We start from the raw sequence: 17,070 nt of genomic DNA, 5'->3' as shown, positions 1-17,070 counted from the left end.
CCCCCCACCCCTCCCCATGTATCTTGTACATGGTAGTATGTGCACTTCAGGGCCCTATACGAGCCACATGCATCATATTGTGATATTTAATTGGGAGGGAGAGGCTCATATGGTGAATGAGTCTACTTTTCACTGAATGATGGCATGTATCACTAGTCATGTTTGTTTATGGTGTATTGTACAATGACAGGTTGCCTGAAACGCAACCCAAAACTGGAATGTGAGAAAAACATGGCTACTGGAGAGTTTATTCACAAGTTGGCTTCCTATTGTTCTTGGGGATTCAGGTTGCGATGGCCAGGAAAAAAAATCACTACTGGGGGAAATCTCACCATTGTGGGAGGGGCAGAGACACAAACAACTGGAGGGAAATCTCACCATTCTGGGAGGGGCAGAGACACAAACAACTGGAGGGAAATCTCACCATTCTGGGAGGGGCAGAGACACAAACTACTGGGGGAAATCTCACCATTGTGGGAGGGGCAGAGATACAAACTACTGGAGGAAATCTCACCATTGTGGGAGGGGCAGAGACACAAACTACTGGAGGGAAATCTCACTATTGTGGGAGTGGCAGAGACACAAGCTACTGGGGGGAAATCTCACCATTGTGGGAGAGGCAGAGACACAAACTACTGGAGGAAAATCTCACCATTGTGGGAGGGGTAGAGACACCAAATCTGAGAGAGAGTCCAGTGAATCAGCTCCAGTGTCAGTTTTGGGTGACGTTGGCCCTTCTTCTTCCTTTTGTACACATTTTTTGTCTGCCTCCTTAGTTGATATGTAATGTTACTAAATACCATTTTCTCTTTTGTGTTTGCTCTTTAGGGCAAGAAGAAGAAGAGGAAAAGAGAAAAGCAGGCAGGCGAAAGTAACGGTAAGTACCACCCCAAAGTAGCATCCCCTCTTATTTCAGTGGGTGGGGGCCCACTAAACGCTGCTGCAAGGGGGGAAGACGCCTGGTCTCTGGTGTCTCCAATGGGACTCTGATGCCCCATGAACCAGTGATTACTGGACCCCACATACTTTTGGACCCCTTTTAATGGAATAAAATTAGAAGATATATTTGTACATGTGCATGCCATACTAGAGATTTTGTGTATTTACTATATTAAAAATGTAACAGTAAAGTACAACCAGCCATTAGTTTATTGATGACTTACCTGTGTGGTGTTTACTATGTGTGTGCGCATGGGTGTGTGTGTGGGTGTGCAAGGTTTTATCCCGGGGTCTTTGCTGCATGCTTATTGGGTAATTCCCTGTCCGCCCCTTCCCCCTCTCCCCTCTCCCATGTGTAATTCAGGCATTAAGGAGGTTTGAAAATACTGCATAAACAATTTGAATTATTTCTATTATTCCAATGTCCAGACTTTGTATAATTTGTTCTTTTTTTACAGAACACAACGAATGTTACCTAAATCCTTGCCTTTCACTTCCTCCGATTGCAGGTGCTAAGCCATTTTTTTTTGGACTTTCCTGTATTATTATAACTTTTTTTATTTTTTGTTTATTTTTTCCTGAAAATGCATTTTATTGCCATTATAATTTTATTAACATAAACCACTTCTTTTGCGAGAGAGGATGGGAAAATAAGAACTAAAGTTATTGGCTGTCCTAGGCTGCTCTGGCTTGAAGCGTTGCTGTGGTTGGGTGGAGTACAAGCATGGGACAGACTTGGGGCGGACTGTTGCTCTAATGCCGATGTGGAGCCTCAGGCATGCTGGGAGTTCTTAGTTCCACATCGTTGTGCAAGGAACAGGTCGCCCGAGCCTTGGGGGGGCTGGGTTAGTATTAGAGCATGTTATTATCCCAAGGATATCCTCGATTAAGTAACTAAAATATTAACATGTCTGCAGCTTTGCTAATTGCTAGAAATAGATTAATCTCACTTGCATCTGCTAAAGACTCTACGGCAGAGAAAATTTGTAGGTGGAGCTTCGGAAGGTGTACAGAATCCTGTAGTTGTGTCATTCAGGTTTATTACATGGGCTGCAGGAACCTTGAGTTATTGAGGGATCTTTAGTATTTGTCATCTGATGCTTCTTCAGCAATGTTCCCAAACTTTGATCAGTTAACCGTCCATCACAAGCAGTGAAGGAGCCACACTTGTTGTATTATGACTTGTATGCATGGATGTTGCAGAAAGAGAACCTCCTTTGTAAAGCTGAACTCTGACCTTCCCTTCGGTCTTGCACAGTTGTACCTGCTCGCCTGCTGGACTGAAACGGCTTCCTCCGATTTCACTGCAGACTGGGAGCTTCTCACAATGTGCATTAAAAGCTGCAGCTTTCAGCTAGAGGCCGCCTCATTTCCTGGCTGGAGGATGTTCAGCATCATCTAGCCCATTACTTTTCGAAGCCCGTGGATGTGCATCAAAACAAACTTCCCCCTGTGAACAAAAAAAAGTGAACGGTGAAATCACAGCACACAAAAACGTGCACAAGGGTGCAAGGTCCTTCCAAAGAAGGGACCTACTTCCCGACCCCCCGGGGCGCAAGGCTCCTGACAGGGGTTGAGACTGTTGGTCCACCAACCCGAAGGCCGGTGGACCCCGATCCTTTGGGGACCTGCCGAAACAGGTCCCACACAGTACTAGGCAGGGGGGATCTCCCGAAGAGAAACCCCCCTCCTGGGTGGGAGGAGACAGAGAGCCCATTACTGCCCAGCCTGACTGTCCCTGGCCTATCCCTTTCATTGATTGGATTTGCATTTCTTTCGATCATGGAGGCTCGGCATCATATGCGTGCATTACCTAGGGTGGTCTGCATGTAGAGGAAGCTTGCCTGCTAACACCCACTTCTTCAGATTGACATCCACTCCTCAAGGCATTTTGATATTTGCATAGTTCCCCCTAAGAGCCAGCTCACTGCTTGCATCAGCAGTTGGCCCCACTGGTTGTAAAAAATAAAAAAGAAGTATGTCATGCAAATGGTTAGCTTTATTCAAATAACTCATTAGCATGTCAATGAGGGGAGGGAGGAACCAGGAAAGGCAAAGTAAACTTCAGCTTTCAGATGCATGTGAAAGCTTTTATCATCAAGGTCATTGTCAGTTCAGAAAGGAAGGGTGAAAGCATTACAAAGACACCTGAAGTTCCCCTGAAGCCTTCATATGAAATGAAAGCCTTCAGATTACTCTTCCGACCAGTTTCCATAGACAAAGGTGCATCAGAAAAAATCCATCCTCGTGCATTTCAGCTATTGAACACCGCACCAGCTATCTAGACTCATACACCATTGCTTTATCTGCGCTGGCTGGCAAGAAAACATGTCTCTGTTAGAATCATGTCTCCTTATGGGAAAAAAAATTTCTTACCCTAATATGGCCAGTGGTTTTCCAGTTGAGAAAGCCAGCACAGGGATGGACCTCTCTAGTGAGACAGATTGATAAAAAAAACTGCAGAAGAGAAAAGGACAACCAAATTGGAATTGGCACCAGTAGCAGCACCTTTTATCATATGGTAGACTTTTCTGCCAACCTCTATATCAACCATAGTTACCCAAGAATGGCATTTTTGCTAACTAGTCTTGGAGTAAACTGTGTACCAGTTTCCATTCGGTTGTTGGAAGCAGTGCACGGTGTAACCCTCGGGTCTTTCCCTTCCTCTTTCTTTCACATCATGACATTGGTCCTCACTTTCTCAGTCGCATGAGTGCAGGTTCCAGCAAGGGGATGATCGCATGAGGAGTGCAAAACCACATCATCAAAGGTCATCAAACAAATTATTCAACAACCAATTCAAGTTTTCTTGGACTCATCTGTGGTTTGGCACACTTCATGCTATTATCATTCTCTTTTTGGATTTGGGTAAGCCGATTAGAGTGACCCCGTCTGATGAGAGCAGGCTCACCATGTCCGTCAAGTCTTAGAAATTTGTTTGGCATCCTTTATTCTGTACCACCGATTATCAATATTCCATGCACCTCTCCAATACCTGTTCTGGAGTGCAGGTTGTCACCTCCTTCCGCTGGGCCAGCTGTCTTCTCCTCTGAAATATAATAGCTAGATCGAAAACTTCCACTAGGTGTCTTTCACTTTCCCAATGTCGTCCTCTTCCCCAATTCATGATTACGGTTGACCCTCCCATTCTGTTTCCTTTGCGGTAGATAAGGGCTCCTGTCTTTGGAGGTGTAAGCAACTGGATCTAAAACTCTCATTAAATAGGAATTTTTGTCTTCCTTCCTTTGCCATGAGTTTACGTGCTTCTAATTTCGGTATGGGCACCTGCTCCGTTCCTGCTGTCATCCATCCCATTTTGTAAAAGCCGACCCATTCATGCAATGCAATATTGCCAGCCCATGACTACTTTTTTTTTTTACATTGTATGTGTGACTTTGTGTGTTTATTGGTGTGATTTTTCTTATCAACTGATACAAGTTAGGTGATTCCTTCCTGTCGCCCACCTTCCAGCTCTAACGGTCACCCTCATTCCCTACAATACTGCATTCCCTGTTGGCTGTTTTTAGTTTTTTTAAATAAAATTTTTTGATTTTATAGTCAAACATTTTGTTTTCTAACACACATTTCCCCCCCTGTTTTTCACCATTTGAATATCATTTCTTGCATGCAAAGTGTTATGAAAAAAAAAGGTATCATATTATTATGTATAATTAGCACTGATGGCACTTAGAGACACGCATGTAGGAAAAGCATTGTGGACACATTTATATCATTTAGAGCAGTGGTTCTCAACCTGTGTAACCTCAGGACCCACATTTATCCTTGGTCATCAAGTCCTGACCCAAGTCGCACTGCAATGGAATGCACGGAATAAAGGTACACCCGACAAAAAATGTTTAAGGTCCGCCCAGTCTCCCTTCCTTACAGGAATTGGAGGGGATCCTAAGCCTGGGGTCCAGTGTGGGCTGCTGTGACAGAGCTCCGTCCATATGTGCATTACTGGTACAGCTCCCTTGCCTGGCCTGTAGAGAAACCAGAATGTGATGTCTCTCCTGTCCAGGCACCTCTATAGGACATGTGAGGGAGCTAAAAACCAATGCATGTATGGATGGATGGAGCTCCTTCGATGGCCATAGTCCCAGCCCATCCCACCTCAAGCTGACACTCGGCGCTGGGCAGCATATTTTTAATGGCTGCTTCGCGAGAGACCTGACAGTGCTTTGCTAGAGACCTGACACTGCTTTGCTAGAGGCAGAGGAGCCTCTCACCTAGAAAAGTGAAAGGCACGTGGCGACCCACTGAACATGAGGTCGCGACCCACTTTTGGGTCACGACCCACCAGTTGAGAACCAAGGATTTAGAGGCTTGGGGTCCACGTGCAACGGGAACCTGTCCGGGCACAGATTGGACAGCTAAAGCCAGTACAAATGTGCGCTCCAATGATTTACTTTGACCTACCTGGCGGAGTTAGATTAAACGCACCCTCATTGACACAATAATACCTTTTTATGTAAAAAAAATAATAATAATAATTCAACACGCATGTAATATAAAATATGCACTGGAATTTTTTTTTACACCTTTGAATCTGACTAATATCGGTTCCCTCGAGGGGATGGAGTGGCCCTTTTGAAAGAAACCTTACCGACCCTCATACATAAATTGCAAGATGCTCTGAATGCAAATAAAGCCAGAAAAAAAAAGCTATTTCAGAATTTGGATGATTTTTGTATTTATTTATAACAAAGCTGCATCTCAAAATTTGTAAATGTATTTAACAACGACCCCATCTCTCTTGATCTTTCCTGAGGCATCATGTACTCTCAAAGCTTTTATTACATTTTTGGATTGGATAGAGTTATTTAGATTTGGATAGAATGAAGGGCGATATTCCAATGGGGCCACCAGTTCCAGTGGTAACTAAGAGGAGAATTCTCCTCTTAGATATTTCCATTCATATCCTGTTGTACTTCACCTAAACCCCTGTAAGTTTATTGTTTGGTCTTGGTGCAGAGATTTCTCTTCAGTTCCTGTCATCAGAGAGGCAACAGAAAGTGAATGGAAATCTCTAAGAGGAAAATTCTTCTCTTGGACAGTTACCACTGGAACTGGTGGCCCCATTGGAAGATTACAAAACACAAAAAAAGTCTCCAGCACACCTGCCAGCTAGCCTGCAACAAAACACATTACCCCGTCTAACAGTATGCGTCAAAAGCAGAGGTTTTAATTGCACAAACCTTTGGCCAAAAATAAGTAGAAGCCGCACCGCCCCGTCGAGGCTCCTCTGTAAAGTGTGGTCCGATTCTATTTATATGAGTCTCCAAGTGGGAGCATATTAATGTAGTTGATAAATTAAATGCAGGTGTACCAGGAGGTAGCCTACTCCTCCTCACAAGGTGCAGGGACGCAATGGAGGCCCAGCAACCAAAAAAAAAAGCACGCTGGGACCCCCAGTGCGTCCCCACATCCAAAATAGTCAAACTAGAAAAAGATGGAAGATTACCCTTCATCTTTAACGGAAAAAAAAGCTCCGGCCATGCACTTTAATTTAAGTGACGTCCCACCAGGGGCGTCCCGAGGCTGGGGGACACCCGGAGGCGGTTACCGGGTGTCACCCCGCCGTGACGTCACCACGCGAGTGTGCATGACGTCATCGCGCACGCGCGGCGATCTTCTGGTACCTGCCGGTGGCCATCTTGGTGATGGACGCCGGCAGAGAGAGGAGGGGACAGTCACCCGGCGGGATAAGGTATCCCCTCCTCTCTCCTGATGCTGTCGGGCGTTCGGTCCATGGCTGAGCGCCCGACTTTTCAGAGGGGGGGTGACACCAAAATGACTGTCAGTCATTTTGGTGTCACCCGGGTGCGGGCCGCACCCCCCTTGTGACGCTACTGCGTCCCACCCTGATGAAGGGTTTTCTTTAATTTACTTATCACAGATGTGTGGATGTTTTCTGTTTCGTGTTTTTGTTGGTCTGGTGCATTGACATTTATTGTAGCGCCTTGTGGTCCTTTAAGAGCCCATTGGAGTGGATACTTCGCTAGTTCACCCCAAACATATCTTATGAATGATAACGCCGGAGAGTCCAGGGCGGGGGGGGAACCGATCCAAAAGTAGCGACTTGTTAGCTTGTGGTTCTGTTTGCTAAACGCAATGATAGGTGAAGAGACAGACACGCTTTAAGCCAGAGCATTGCTGTTTGGAATGAGAATCGTACCCATTCGTTGGTGGTGGGGGAGGCAGCACCTTTTCCTGGCAGTCTCCCCCAGTGCCTTTGTTGGTGAATACGGAAACCCCGAAGCATTGACGGGTTATACTGATTGCTGTTATTTATTTTTATTTTTTTTTCCTGTCATCTTTCAAACATTCTGAAAGTTTCATACCTCAGCTTACAGCACGTTCTATAATGCATCCTAATTATTTGTCTGTATGTTACACAATAGTGTGTTTCCTCACAACAGTCTGTTTTCCCAGTACTTATTAGCGGACTTATTGGCGAGACGCTAACTGTGCCAATGGGATATGCAGTATTTCTTTTTCTGCAAAAAAAAGAGAAAAAAAAAATAAGAAAAAAAGACTGTTTTAAAAAAAAAAAAAAATCATAAAAACCTCCTTTGCTAGCGTATCGCTTCAAAGGCATGCCTCATAGCGCTAACCCTACCATCCCGCTGTCTGCTTTGCTTCTCTGCTCCATCTCTTTTCTCTCTTTTTCTTTACACAAGATGTAACTTACAAATAAACATGAGCATTTGATAAAGCTGCACTGTCTCAAGGCTTTATGTATACTAGAGAAACCCAACTGACTGCGCTGTGATTGGCCAGATAAAACACAGGAGACAACATTTGATAAGCCGTGTATGAGCTGTAGCCAGGGGAATCGCATAGTGCACACAATTGAAAGCAAATTAAAAAAAAAACACAATACTCAAGAACCGAGCTATCATATGTCTTATATGATGACTAAAACCCAAAGAGAGTCTACAGGAGTCTAGAGTCTTTTAGCTTGCAGATGCTGTCTTACAACTTTTACAGCATGCTGAATGTTTAGTATAGTCCTTCTGGATTTTGTTATCCATGAATTCCTTGGTGAGGGCAGATTCGATGGTTCTGTTGCCCTGGGAGGGGACTTGGCTCTGCTGTGGTCTCAGTGTAGGCTTCTGTTTTATCCATAGATCAGCTTTCTCTGATCCCAGGACAACAGAACTACACACTTCTGGTGGACCAAAATGACCATAGCCATAGAGATTGAACTTAATGCTCTTGACATGTCTGTCCCCAACCATGACAACGGGCAATGTAACTATGGCCAAAAAAAACAAGTAAATTATGTCCCAGAGGTGCCATTTCAGCCACAGGTAGATTCTGGTGGGCCAAGTCACCCACTGTCTTCTTGCATATTGTGGGGATTTACCTGGCTCTGCCACCGGGCCGTCCTTGGGAGTTTTTTGAGTTCACACTCAACTTTGAGTTTTCTCACTACTTCTGTTACACTCTCTGTGATTAAAAATGAAATACAAAGTCCAGCAGGAAGAGTGGGAACCCCTTGTAATGACCACAGCAGGTGTGCAGACCCGGGAATGCAGTGTGAAGGTCATATCAATAGACTCCCCCCAAAAGATATAAGAAGCCATTAGGGAGATTCACTCTCCAGCATCTACCAAACGCTGTGTTGGGTGGAATCAAGCAGATGATAACAGTTAAGGAACAGGAAATAAAGTCTTCTGAACACCCCCCTTTAGAGGGAGATACTGCAGCTTTAGTTGTTTCTGCAAATGAAGCATTAAATATGCAACAATCAGTTACCTTTCCATGAACTTTGTTTAACTCTGTGATTTTTTTTTTAATTAAAGTTCTACGCTTTTTGCAATTAGTAACCAGTTCATTGATTTCTTTTTATTTTATTTTTCTTTTATCTCTTCCTGTTCCCTTTTCTGCTGGCTTCTGTCTTGAACTCATTCAGACCTGAGCGCACCTAAGAAATGTCGAGCGCGCTTTGGCCTTGATCAGCAGAATAACTGGTGCGGTCCCTGCAGGTGTGTATGGTTATTCCAGATATAGCTATGGCTGGTTTCACCGTTTCATTTTTTTTATTTATTTAGTTTTTCTTTTACTTGGTAATTTCCCACTCTGTGCCTACAGCTAACAGCTTATAGTCGTCAAGTGGTTGGTGGCCCCCTTGTTTGTCCGACACATCAGGCTGGCCAAACACATATCTGGCCGCTGCTGTTTCTCCGCAATGTGGGAGTTCTTAGATAGTGTCGCGGTTTGCCACGGAATCAGACCCCAGAAAAGTCTTCAAGTGCCAAGGAAGTCTAGTGGTTCAACTATGCTTCTTTTTCCATTGTGTTATTCCTAGAATGTAGAGTATACACACTGTTTTTTATACTTATATGTGTGTTATAGGGTCGACCATCCAAGAATGATCATTTAGACATAGAGTATGGTGGGCTCAGTCATCTTCTGAGCCCTTATATCTCTTGGTGGACACCTACCTGAGAGTTTAGGATTTCCCCACCCACCTTGAGGCCCCTCTTCCTGTTGCATTCTCAGTGATATGAAATCAATTAAAAATGCTACAGAGAGAGTGGTACTCCCTAATGATGACAAAAGATGTGCAGACTTGGGAACTGAAGACCAGAGATCTCTAACAGAGTCCTTGAGAAGTATAGGTGATTGAACTCTCCAACATCTACCAAAAAGTGAAATAATCTGACCCTTTACCAGCTGCTAGCAACAGGTCTATACAAATAAATGTGTTTTGAGGCTGGCTGGCCGAAATTTTGTGATGTAGCAACTGGGACTGTCTCATTTTTAAAAAGGTTCCTAGGGAGCTCTTGGGTTGCATTCTCATCAATGTTGGTTTAGTCCATAAGATAGGAAAGGTGGGGTTCTCGAAAACAAAGTAAGCCATACTGTAGGGAGCTGAAAGGGTTTTGGCAGCAGTAACTTCTGTTATTCTTCCCCTCTTGGTATGCTACATCTAAAGTCCCTTAACCCATCACTGTATTTAACAAAGTCACAGTCATGCTATCTGCTTGTCATCTGCATTTCATGGTCATCATAACATCCCCGAACGTTTGCCTTTCCTGTTTGCAATGGGTAGACGTAAAAATGTTCCCCTTGAATTTTACAGAAAAGTGTACAAATACTGCAGATACAGTTAAAAAGAAAATGATGTGGCATCTCAGAACTTGCGATGCCTTCTACCCATCTGCCATCGGTCATCCAGCCACTTTGACATCCCATATCATTTCCTTTAAGCATGTGATGTTTCCCGTACCATGTCAGACACCCTCCATTCATGGATGTTGTGTGCTGTGGAGAATGATAGCGTCCTAAGTCCTGTAGTATTTGAATATTTTTTTACTACGCTGAACTATGCTGGCTTTGATGTTACTTGGAAATAAAAATGTCAGCCCTTGCTCTGGACTTTCACTTCCTGCTCTGCCTGGCATCGGCTGGTGAACATTTCACTGCTCGCCGTTACAGAGAAAAGCTGGTTCATTGTCTTTGTTGTCCACCAACCCGGTCCAACATAACGGACTCATCGACGGTTTTGGAAGCTCTGTGTGTTGGTAACGGCATGGAGGGGAATTACCAAATAAAACAAAAACAACAAAAAACTGTTTTGTAGGTATCCTTAGCTAAGAATGTGCCTCCAAGAGAGAAGTATACACCATGTTGTTGTATTTTTCTGTGTGTTTACATTGTGCTAACAGATGCAAATGCTCCTAAGAAGTGTCGGGCATTGTTCGGACTTGACCGACAGAATCTATGGTGCAAACCGTGCAGGTATATACAACGAGGCCCCCCTGGGAATCAATGAAATCCCTTCTATCCTTCCTGGAGAGCCTCTCTATGATTGCACCCACTTCTGTCAAATGAAATTCATTTTTCCTTTCCTCTATATATTACTGGTGGTTGGAATCCTACTTTGATCTCCTCTTAAAGCGTGTCATAAAAGACCAGAAAATATTTTTTTTCTGGTGGTCAATTCTTGACAGAAGTAGTAGAAGAGAAAACGTTAGTTAAAGTACCACGCAGAAGGTAGTTGAAGGGAATGTGTAGCAACAAAGAGGCGTGTCTTTATTGCAGTCAGAAACAGCCCAGTGAGGACAAGCGATACTTGAAATCAGGGGGCACCACTTGTGATTATTGGCCTCTTTAAGACCACCATACATTTTCTAATAAGTAAAAGGGTTTAGTTTTTTAAAAGTTTGTGCTTTGGTTAGGTACTGTCCCCCCTAAGCTGTTGGGTAAGGCCACTTTTCCAGGGAAAGTCAATAACGTGGCCTAGCTTTGAAAATCAGAGGGTGGTCCGACATGTGGGTGGTCATCCAACTGCCAAAGGTCTTTCTTCTGAAAGATCTTTCCTTACACAAGCATGCTGGCATCACCCAAGCATACACGTTAACTTTTGGGGTCTGTTGTTTTTCTTTGAAATTGGCACTTAAAATGGCCAAAATTGACCAGATTGGGCAACAGTCGTCTTACGTCTATAGTCCTCCTAACATTATTTTATGCAGCAACCAGACCTGCTGCGGGTTTGAGACACTTTGACTGTGGTGATGATGAGGCTAGCCAAAGAAAGACAGATTGCAAAACACTTGACTTCTTCTCGATCACGCCTCAGTGCTGTTCGGGAGTTCTCTATGTTGAGTATGGAATGTGAATAGTAACAGCCACATTCTCTTTTCACCATTGAAAAGGCGAACAGTTGGAAAACCTCTTTGTGCCATAGCAAGCGCTTACAATGTGCAGGTGCTAGCTATTGCTCTCATTCTTAATCTGAATGTCCCAAGCAACGTGCCACTTGAGCACAATGCCCTCTGCAAAGGTCAGGTCTTGTGCAAGCAGCCTTTGACTTGCAGGTCTGTTGGCCTTGTCTTCCATGATGAGGCCTCTCAAGTTCATGGTTCTGTAAGGGTGCAGCGTTAGGCAAGCTTCCCTATATGAGACGGTGGAAAGTGGATCATTATTCCTGGAAAAAGCTTTATAAATGTGACCTTGCATTGAGAGCACAATGTCAATAACTCGTGAGCTACCATCCACATAGGAGGCACAAATAGTAACCAACGTGTTCATTGTAATGTAACTGTGACTCACCTGGTAGGGTCTAGGTAAATAATACATGTCAGTCGCTATAGTAAAATCTTGGTGGAGGGACTACGAATTCTCACTTTCTTCCTTCTCATTGATCCTTTTGGTTAAATCTGTTATTTCTTTATTCTGATGCAAGCAGTCTTTGAATTTGGAATGTAACTATGGTAGGTATGGCTTCCTCCCTCTCTGTGTGTTAACATGTGTCACTTCATCTTGTGTTTCATGATCTTAGCATGTAGGCCTAAGACCTATGTACTGAAAACGCTCCGTTTCATTGGTTCAGTGTTGGGTGTAATAGACAAAGAGCGCTAGCTGGTCTTGTTAAAGCTGAACTCCTTCCCTTTTAGTCTTGCGCAGTGGTAGCGGCTCCTCTCCTGGACTTAAAATGCTTTTTATGATTTCACTGGGAGCTTCTCACAATGTGCATTAGAAGCTGCAGATAGAGCCCGCCATAGTTCCTGGATGGAGAAGGTCTAGTATCATCTAGCTCTTCCCAGACCAGACTTACTGTCCCTGGCCCACCCCTTTCATTCTTTGAATTTCAGTACTTTTAATCATGGAGACTCAGTATTACAGGCAACATTACCTTGGGTGGTCTGCATGAAAATGCAGCCTACCTAGGAAAGCCCATTGCTCCAAAGTAATAGCCTACCCATCAAGGCATTTTGACATTTGCATAACTCCTCCCAAGAGCCAGCCCACTGCTTGTACCAGAGCTGAGGGCTCTTGAGAAGAGTTGAGGCAGGGTGCTGTGAGGTTTTCAGGAAGCTATGTACAGCACCCTGCCGGGCCCCTCCCACCGACTATGACCTGCCCGCATTGCATAGAGACCCATTGATTATGTCACTGTGTCTAAAAGGGTGGACCAGGGAGGTGAAATATGAACAGATTAAGCTTCAGCTTTAACCATAGTAAGGCCCGCTGGTATTTAAAGTGCATTCTTAGGTGCAGGGCCAAAGGCTGTCCAAGTCTCAGATATAGCATCATTGAAGAAGCTGCATTGATCAATTATATATGTCATGGGTATGTCATGGAAAACACGGGTGTGAGGGGTCTAAGTTATCCTTGACATATAATCGATCAATGCATTATTCTGAATACTGCTGTATCTGAGGCTTGGACAGCCTCGGTGGCCCTCCAGCTGAGGAGGAACTGTAAATCCCATCAGGCCTTACCATGGTTAACAAGACCAGCTAGGATTTGAAAGTCTTTTGCAGGCTGAGTGGCTGCAGCCAACATTGTCCCAACTCATCCCACCACAAGACTGAAGAAGGTCACCATTGGGCTCTGGGCAGCAACGCTCATCAGCTAGAGAGTTGAATGTTTTTGGCTTTTGCAACTTGACTCTTTTTGAATAGTGAGAAGATGAGTAACTTTTTGCTGGTATTCTAATAGTATAGTGGCCTCAGGTCATGCATTTAGCTCAGACACAACTGAAAAGTATATCGTAATGATGCCAAAGAGCACTCACAAGTCATCCTAACCTCAACTACTAACTTGATTGCCTTCTCCTAACCCATGTCAGACGTTGAGTATGACCGGCACATGCCTCCACCCCATTCTGCCATCCCGCCATTCATCCTCTGCTTGAGCATTCAGTCCTGCATGATCCAACCTCACTGTGTGTATTGACCATATTTTTCCTCCAAAATGTTACTGGTATGGTGTCCCAGTATGAGTCGCCCCCCGATGGACTGTACACGAGGGCACCCGATTACCAGTGTATGTGGCCTCGGCCGCCGGTAATCTCTTTTGCTATATGTGCATGCCGCATTATGTTGTCCTGTAAAGTCAGTCAGTCTTTACGTTGTATCACCTCCATATTTGGGGCGCTCCCATTTCTTCATTAAGATATCATTATGTAGACTTCAACAAAGTCACCTGACCCTAGGGAATATGTTATAATAATCTGCCTCGTACAAGTAAGCATCATCAGTGCAGGGCATGAATGATAACAGTCATGACATGTGTGGGAGGTTTCAACATATAGAACCTGTGTCCATATAGGATTTCCCACAGTAGCTGAGAAGGTCAAACTTACCTCCCACATGGCACTGTAAACCTCCCCCATTAAAGCCATGCTTGTTAGCCTTATATTTGTGAAGGAGAGGGGCTACCTCATCATTTTTTTTTTTAGTTGCAAAGGATTTTATTTACACCACCTCAGGTGCCTTGTGGAGCTAAGTTTAATATATCACAAAAAGGTTAATTTTCTATATTGGACCATATTTACACCACCCCAGGTGGCTTATGGTCCTGAGAATGTCTTTATACCATTTCAGGAAGAATAAATTAATTTGGGTGACTTGTAAAGTTGAGTTTTTTTCCTATATTAAAAGATGGTCAGTGCTTAGCCAGACCCACTTAGGTCAAAGAAAGACATTTATTTAGAGTTGAGGGCCAATCTAGAGTACACCATTGGGCTATTTTTTGTAACGTGTACCTGAAAGCCATTTGTTTTCAATTTTATTTTTGCTGTTCCGTGTGTGTATTATTGTATTTCATATGCCATCTTGTCAATGCTCACTCTGGATGTCATCTGAATACCAGAGAAGGGGAATTGGCACCCTGCTTCATGGCTGCAAAGATGACCTTAGTTGACCTATAGAGAGTCTGTTATGTTCAAGTCAGACCAGACGGATAGATTTACACTGAGAGAGGGACTGTAAGACACAGTCACTGTGCAGTATTACTAAGCAGGAAGCAGAGCCAGTCTGTGTAATGAGAATATGTGATTGCCAATATGTCCACATATAGGTGCCAATGATACAGAATCAAGCACTTTTTATTCAGTAATACACACATATGACATCACACGTTACATATTAATACCTTAGGAAAAAAACATGTAAACGTCAGAAATAAAATAGTTCTCGATCAAATTATTTACACGAAGCTACCGACGTTCACATATATACCTCAGAAGACTTCAAGGTAGACCCGCTGATCCACGCTCCCTAATCACCTACCACTTGCAGGAGGCCACCCTGGGTAAGCTCCGGTGTCAGATGATGTTGGCGCTTACCTGGGTGGATGATGTCTTTGGCCCTTGTTGACGTTGTGTTCGGGCCCAGCGGTTGACTGTTCAGGCCAAAGCACTGTCACAAAGGGTCTGTCATATGCTCCTCCATATTGGCACAAGGAAGCAAGGATGGAGTGGTAAAATGGCAAGGAAGTGTGGATTAGCGAGTATAACTTGGTGGGCTATCATCAGACACTGCCACTTTGCCCTAGATGGGTCTCTCTTTAAGAGGGCTTTGGCACCAGCATTCATTTTTAAGAACCCTGGTCACTTGACTCCTGGGACTTGTCTAGCATTGGTGTAGAACCTTTTATATTATTTATCTACAAAGCACCGTTCAGCAGACTTGTGGAAGCTAAGCTTACCAAACCACACAAGGTTGCTTTTTGAGGTATGACTTTATTAACACCACCTCAGGTGCCTTGTGGAGCTAGGTTTACCATACCACACAAGCTTGCTTTTTGAGGCAGGACGTTACACCACCTCAGGTGCCTTGTGGAGCTAGGTTTACCATACCACACAAGCTTGCTTTTTGAGGCAGGACGTTACACCACCTCAGGTGCCTTGTGGAGCTAGGTTTACCATACCACACAAGCTTGCTTTTTGAGGTAGGACTTTATTTACACCACCTTGGGTGCCTCGTGGAGCTAAGTTTACTCTACCACAAAAGGTTCCTTTTCTATATTGGCCCAAATGTACACCACCCCAGATGACTTACGGTGCTGAGAATGGTTTTATACCATTTCAGGTAGAAAAATGTATTTTGGGTGACTGTGCAGCCACATGGAGGGTTTCCCCATTGCTTTTGGCTTGGGGTTCTCCTTATACAACATGAAGACTCACTAACCACTGCTGAATATGCACATTGCCTACAGCAGGAGTAGAAATTTGTACCAAGCGGCTACTTTTAGTAGAATGTTTTATGAAGTTCATTGGTCAATATTTGACCTACAGCAGGAGTAGACATACGATTGGTCTAGTTGCACCAGGGCCGCTGGGTGCTTAGGGATCCCTTCATACTACCTGTAGGTCAGATGTATGTAAGGACACCCTCTCACTGTCACATAGACTTGGGCATGGCTCAGTTTCCTCAAGCTCTGAATGGCTGCACAGTGAATGTCTTTTACTTGGCAAGTATTTGAATAGAGGTCCAAAAATTGCCCTCACACAGAGGCCCTTTGGCGCCTCCTGCCACTGGCCCAGAGTAATATTGAAGTGGAAGTTCCTAGGGAACAAGTGGTTGGTGCAGATTGAATGGATGGCCAAAAATTGGCCTCACCTGAGGCCATTTGGTGACTCCTCCCACTGGCCTACAGTAATATTGAAGTGAAAGGAGCTAGGGAACACGTGGTTGGTGTGGATTGAATAGAGGGCCAAAAATTGGCCTCACGCAGAGGCCCTATGGTGACTCCCGCCACTGGCCTAGAGTAATATTGAAGTGGAGGTTCTTGTTTAAATTAAGTTTACCAAAGAGCTGTTGCCTACCTGCTCAGAGCCCAATGCCAAATATTTGTCTATGTTTGTGCACCGTTACCTTATGATTTTTTCAGACGGAATTCACAATGGACCCTTTTTCCCCTCTTCTTTTTTTTAGGAGAAAAAAGAAGTGCATTCGCTACATACAAGGTGAAGGCAGCTGCGTGAGTCCGCCATCTTCAGATGGAAGCTTACTAGACTCTCCTCCTTCTTCTCCCACCATGCTAGACTCCCCAACAACAGACTCCAACTCACAAAGTGAACAAACACAACCTCTATCTCTCTCCTTGAAGCCTGAACCTCTGGCGCGGCTGTGCATGCCTCAGTCACCTCTGACGGAAAGCCCGACCCGGAAGCCCGGCAACATGCCAGCCAATATTTGTCACAACGGGACAGACCACAGTCACCAACCCGGCTCATTACCGCCTCCCACACCGTACTCCTTGTCAACAGCACAGCCGTCAACGTCCTTCCTCTCCGCACATCGATCCCTAGCTGGAGCTCAACTTCAGCCGCTTTCCCTCGTCACCAAGTCATTAGAGTAGCACACAGCCCAGCACTGTTTCCTG

At 44.4% G+C, this 17,070-nt stretch overlaps 1 protein-coding gene across 1 annotated transcript in view; it reads left to right on the top strand.

Moving 5' to 3' along the window:
• The window catches only part of TCF7L2 (transcription factor 7 like 2), a 185,678-nt gene extending 168,614 nt beyond the window's left edge, over nucleotides 1–17,064 (top strand). Inside the window, exons 11-14 of the mRNA XM_018564478.1 lie at nucleotides 829–877; nucleotides 1,398–1,448; nucleotides 8,861–8,933; nucleotides 16,620–17,064. Coding sequence (XP_018419980.1) covers nucleotides 829–877; nucleotides 1,398–1,448; nucleotides 8,861–8,933; nucleotides 16,620–17,046 — 600 coding nt within the window. The 3' untranslated portion in view covers nucleotides 17,047–17,064. The remainder of the gene's footprint in view (nucleotides 1–828; nucleotides 878–1,397; nucleotides 1,449–8,860; nucleotides 8,934–16,619) is intronic.
• Nucleotides 17,065–17,070: the final 6 nt, after the last annotated feature.

The sequence above is a fragment of the Nanorana parkeri genome, unplaced genomic scaffold, assembly GCF_000935625.1.
Source record: "Nanorana parkeri isolate BGI_ZX_2015 unplaced genomic scaffold, ASM93562v1 scaffold754, whole genome shotgun sequence".
NCBI lineage: Eukaryota > Metazoa > Chordata > Amphibia > Anura > Dicroglossidae > Nanorana > Nanorana parkeri.
The sequence above is the reverse complement of the archived record's forward strand: the minus strand, read 5'-3'. Positions and strand labels throughout refer to the sequence as shown.